This window comes from Salmo salar, unplaced genomic scaffold, assembly GCF_965601325.2.
Source record: "Salmo salar unplaced genomic scaffold, fSalSal1 ptg000306l, whole genome shotgun sequence".
Classification (NCBI taxonomy): Eukaryota; Metazoa; Chordata; class Actinopteri; order Salmoniformes; family Salmonidae; genus Salmo; species Salmo salar.
This window is the reverse complement of record NW_027675347.1, coordinates 685,167-691,269: the sequence shown is the minus strand read 5'-3', so window position 1 is coordinate 691,269 and position 6,103 is coordinate 685,167. Positions and strand designations below refer to the sequence as shown.

At 41.4% G+C, this 6,103-nt stretch overlaps 1 protein-coding gene across 1 annotated transcript in view; it reads left to right on the top strand.

Moving 5' to 3' along the window:
• The first annotated feature begins 363 nt into the window (after positions 1–363).
• Positions 364–6,103, top strand: part of LOC145875658 (uncharacterized) — a 28,370-nt gene continuing 22,630 nt past the window's right edge. The window contains exon 1 of the mRNA XM_082971496.1: positions 364–376. Within this exon, the coding sequence (XP_082827622.1) occupies positions 364–376 (13 nt within the window). The remainder of the gene's footprint in view (positions 377–6,103) is intronic.

Below are 6,103 nucleotides of genomic sequence, written 5' to 3'. Positions count from 1 at the left end.
CTTTCTGTTGTTGTTTACATCACAGGGAATAGACCGGTCTTCCATATTACATCACACCTGACTTTATCATTCTTCTGAATTCTTATTGGTTTTATGTAATAACTCCAAAAATAGAACAGTGAGGTGTAACTTTGCATTGGGACTTAAAACAATTTTTGGGAAAAATATTTTATTTGATCTTTTATAAACTTTACCATAACCTAACCATTTTATTTCTCTCCGTCTCACTCACTTTACATGTGTAGATAATAAAGCATTTGACCTTTCCACTGCGTTAACATTAGAGGATTGGTTGATTTCCAGTTTAAGTATTTAAGATGATTAACGAGAAAAGAATTGTCCAACCATCGGGTTACTTGTTTCATGCGTATCAAAGGTGAGGGTGAATTTCAGATGTTTACTGCTTGTATTGATGAATGAGTGGAATCGATGAAGTTCCTCTGCTGTCCCCTGGAATAGATGGAACACGTCATCAATGAAGACTTTTTCATAGCCTGATGAGCTGCTAGAATGGATTGTTAGGGCTGACAATCACATTCTTCTCTAACAACCCCACATACAGATTGGCATAATTTAGGGTGACCAAATTTTAGTTTTCCAAAAAGAGGACATGTCCGGGAAAAAGAGGACGTATGGTCACCCTACTGTAAATGCAATATATTTGGAAAAAATCCCATTATTTTCCAGTGTTTCTTTGATGTATTGCGCGATCGTATCAGCTGTCTCATTTGGAGTGTTTTTAACTTCGACTAATTTACTTTGCACGCCACCATTATTCCAATCAAAATACTGAATAAGCAGAGGGAATATTTTCACAGCACCGTGATTGCTCCCATCAGTAGAAACACCACAGTAAGGTATGTCTTCTAGTGCTTTCTGAGCTATGTCGACAGAATGTGGTGCTATCACAGCGTTAACAATAGCTTCGGTCTTAGTACGAGCGCTTGAAAAAGGTCAAAGCAATGCAAAACCCCCAAAACGCACACAACGAATGGCGACTGTAGGAAACAAAAGCCGAATCCCGGACATTTTGGGCGATTTAGAAATCCCGGCCGGACGCATTTTTTTTGGTCCAAAAAGAGGACATGTCCGGGAAAAAGAGGACGTATGGTCACCCTACATAATTAGATGCTATTTTAAACTACAATGACCATAATGCACTGCGTGCCTACTTGTCTTGTCTGTGTTTATTTTACACCTGCTATGTAAAAGAGACAGAATAATGCACGATGGTCAATGATATCTGGGATCCTTGGGACATCCCTACCCTAAACCCTAACCTTAACCCCTACCTTAACCATTTTAAATGTCAACTTCAATGGGCTATGGACGTCCCAAGGATGTATCTCTACCTGAAAATACATGATCTAAGTGATTGATAGTTGGTATTCAGCAGTCATAAAGCCTTATTTACTTTAATGAACTACTAAAATAGTGATTTTGTCAGACAGCAGCTCTACACTTTATTGACTGACTGATCCATTCATCCTTCCATCCCTCCTCAGCCTTCCTCTCCTCTGAAGACCCAGTGAGGGTGGAGCTCAGTCAGAGAGCTGTTGAGGGACTGGTTAGGAAGAACACTTCTACAGCCAGAGAGGTGAGAGGTCACACATGGTTTAGATGGTAAATATTTATGTCCCCTTAGCGGTTCATCACGTCAGCAAAAGGGAATATGTTCCATCATCTATATTTATTTACATTAGTGCAAATTGTCCACTGATATTGGTGTAATTTCTCACCTCCCTTGGCTGTATGAAGTTAATTTCCCCTCAGGCACACACATTTGTTCTTTGATATTACGAAGGTCATTTGTGTATAATGTACTTTTCCCAACATCTCTTTACATTGCTGATGCATATTCAGTGGCCTGACTGCATCCAGACTATGTCAAAGGCCCATCCTGGTAGATCTGAACCTAATGCAGCTTGGAGAGATCAGATGACAGAAGTCACATTTAGGTGCCAGGTGTAACTGAGGCCATAGATACTCCATATCCATTACTTTGAGTGGTTTATATAATATGACTAAATGTGTTTCTGTGTTGCAGGTGCAGTCAAGAAATGGAACAGCAAGGCCACAGAACATGACATAAGCAGAGCTGTGGGAGACCACCTCAAGCCCCTGGTAGAGCCGGGGGTGGTGTTTACCTCTTCAGCAGTCTGTTGATTGGTCAGTCACTGGGTTCATTTGTTTTATTATATGGTCAAATCAAATCAAGCTTGATTCATACAGCACATTTCAGACATGGATGCAACAAAATGGCTTCACAGGAAAAATATTTTTAAAAACATTGAAAATAAACAGAAATATTTAGTACACAACAAACATAAGAGGATAAAAAACAGAAGACTAAACTGAAAAACTATTGATTAAAATGTTAATTGGATGCAATATCCAACCCAAAATATAAACTTGGGACACTGAAAGTTGACTAGTAACAACAACTGGGACCTAAAAGACACCCACCATGAGACCCACTAAATCTGCCCAAGAAGAGACAAACAAAAGAAAAACCCACACCAAACTTAAAAACAGGAAGTAAACCAAAAAGGTGGAGCAACTAAAGGTGTTGACTCTCCACATGTATCAAGACAACTGGAGCACTGGGCCAGACACTCTTAAATAGAACCTGGACCAGCTCAGGTGAAACACCTTCCCACTAACGAGATGGACAAGCCAGCACAGGTGTAACACATACTGACTAACGAGGTGACACCAATCAGTGCGTCCTACGTGCTAACGAGCTAGACGTGCTAACGGAGCTAGACGGGCTAACGAGCTAGACGTGCTAACGAGCTAGACGTGCTAACGAGCTAGACGTGCTGACGGAGCTAGACGGGCTAACGAGCTAGACGGGCTAACGAGCTAGACGTGCTAACGAGCTAGACGTGCTAACGAGCTAGACGTGCTGACGGAGCTAGACGTGCTAACGAGCTAGACGTGCTAACGAGCTAGACGTGCTAACGAGCTAGACGTGCTAACGAGCTAGACGTGCTGACGGAGCTAGACGGGCTAACGAGCTAGACGTGCTAACGAGCTAGACGTGCTGACGGAGCTAGACGTGCTAACGAGCTAGACGTGCTAACGAGCTAGACGTGCTAACGAGCTAGACGTGCTAAAGTCCAACCTCAAAACATACATGGAAAAACCAACGCCTGTAGCACCTTCCCCCTTAAGACAACAAATATATCCTATATTTTTGATGGACAAGTTTGCTCACCACCAACAGAAAACAACTTCCATTTCCCATGATAATCAACTACAATGCTTCACCTTCACCAATATAAACATGGTGTCTACTGGCTGTCAACAATTAAAAATAAGAAAAAAACCCGTATTTCTAAATAATAATATACAATAGGATTATTTGTTTCTCCTTTTTCTTTCTATAGAATCCTAAATCCCACTAGCTTCTAGAACACTCGTCTTCCTAAAACTCACTAGCTTCTAGAACTCTCGTCTTTCTAAAACTCACTAGCTTCTAGAACTCTCGTCTTCCTAAAACTCACTAGATTCTAGAACTCTCCTCTTCCTAAATCCCACTAGCTTCTAGAACTATTCTCTTTCTAAATCCCACTAGCTTCTAGAACTCTCGTCTCCTTGGAACGAGCCCAAACAAAACTCATCTCCAATACGGAAAAACATGCAGTCAAAATAAATAAAGATCCATAGCAACGCACTAGCTAAACGCAAAACACAAATCTTATATCCATTTGGGGGGAAATCAGGTTGAACCTGCTCTTGAAACTAACACAACAAAACAAAAAACACATGGAAATGGAGATATATTTTACCTCACTGGTTAGAGGACAACCTGCAGAAGACAGTCAGCTACATTTTGGAGTGATGCATTTAAATTTAGGGGTCGCTAAACAAAGGAACACAACACTTATTTGTCATAACTCATCGATATCATGTTGAAATCATTTGTGCGAGAGGAGGGAGATGAGGTTGCAAGTCCTGTTAAAACTAACAGCTCAAAAACCACACAGAATCTGGGAATAATGTGTACATCCCTGGTTAGAGGACAATTTGTAGAAAACAGCCAGATACATTTTGATTGAAGTGCGTCACCAACGTGGTAAGTGTAACACAACTCTTTTTGTGTTAGTCACTTTTTGTTAAATCACATAAATAGTAACTCTTCCATTTCAGAGCCTGGATTTTCCCCCTGAGGCTAATATCCATATCATGTTGAAATCAATAGAACAGGGGACAAACGTTTAGGGTTCTACATTGTGACATCATTAAAATACTCCTTCTACAATGTTAAAACATTCTACATTGTGACATTAATTCATTGATATCATGAAACAACTCCTTCATGTATTTTCTGATGTTTGATCAGATGTCTTTTATCGGAGTATCTCTTGTTACATTGATCACAGCTATAAGGTTTCTCTCCTGTGTGTGTTCTCTGGTGTGATGTCAGCTGGCCAGATTGACCAAAACGCTTCCCACATTGATCACAGCTATAAGGTTTCTCTCCTGTGTGTGTTCTCTGGTGTATCTTCAGTTCGCCAGATTGAACAAAACTCTTGCCACATCGAGTACAGCTATAAGGTTTCTCTCCTGTGTGTCTTCTCTGGTGCATCTTCAGTTCTCCAGATTGAACAAAACTCTTCCCACATTGAGTACAGCTATAGGGTTTCTCTCCTGTGTGTCTTCTTTGGTGTATCGTCAGATGGTTAGATTTAAAAAAAAAACTTCCCATATCGAGTACAGCTATAGGGTTTCTCTCCTGTGTGTGTTCTCTGGTGAAGAGTCAGATTGCGCAAGCAAGTAAAACTCTTCCCACACTCATCACAGATATACGGTTTCTCTCCTGTGTGTATTCTCTGGTGTAATTTCAGGCTGGTTGAACGAGTAAAACTCTTCCCACAGTCATCACAGCTAGAAAGTTTCTCTCCTGTGTGTATTCTCTGGTGTGATATCAGGCTGCTTCGATGAGTAAAACTCTTCCCACATTGATCACAGCTATATGATTTCTCTCTGGTGTGTTATCAGGTTGCCTAGCTGAGTAAAACTCTTCCCACATTGATCACAGCTAAAAGATTTCTCTCCTGTGTGTGTTCTCTGGTGTAATTTCAGGCTGGTTGAACGAGTAAAACTCTTCCCACATTCATCACAGCTATAAGATTTCTCTCCTGTGTGTGTTCTTTGGTGTACAATAAGATGGCTAGATGTATCAAAACTCTTCCCACATTGAGTAGAGCAATAAGCTTTCTCTACTGTGTGGCTTCTCCGATGAATTTTAATGCCTGATGAGGTGAATCTCTTCCCACAGTCAGAGAGGTTAATTATCTTCCCTGTGGGTCTCTGCTGGTGTTTCTTGAGGAGTTCTGATCTGGAGAGACTCTTCTCTGCCTCATCAGCATCATGAGGTTGTTGAGGCGCCCCAGAGGATCCACGATAGTCCCGTCTCTCTCCTGTGTGAACAACAAAGTCATACAGATGGTTAAAGGCCCACAACAGCGGTAATCCACTGTAAAAGGTCATGCCAACAGCGTAGCCATGATGTTGTACAACAATTGACATCTGTAATGAATGTAATGATTACTTGACATTTGTCTTAAAATGAGCAACAATAGTCATATTTTGTCTTGTTTTCACATTACTAGTAACATCTAAGATTGGAGGCCCTTTTCTATGTTTGCTGGTGAGAAAAGATTTTTGCTCAGGGGAGTAACCTCCATTACCAGGTTGCTAATGAGTTCATTTCACACTACTTTGGATTATAATTGTACTGGCCCTCGCTTCATACTCGTCGCCAAACCCACTGGCTCCAGGTCATCTACAAGACCCTGCTAGGTAAAGTCCCCCCTTATCTCAGCTCGCTGGTCACCATAGCAGCACCCACCTGTAGCACGCGCTCCAGCAGGTATATCTCTCTGGTCACCCCTAAAGCCAACTCCTCCTTTGGTCGTCTCTCCTTCCAGTTCTCTGCTGCCAATGACTGGAACGAACTATAAAAATCTCTGAAACTGGAAACACTTATCTCCCTCACTAGCTTTAAGCACCAGCTATCAGAGCAGCTCCCAGATCACTGCACCTGTACATAGCCCATCTATAATTTAGCCCAAACTACTACCTCTTCCCCTAC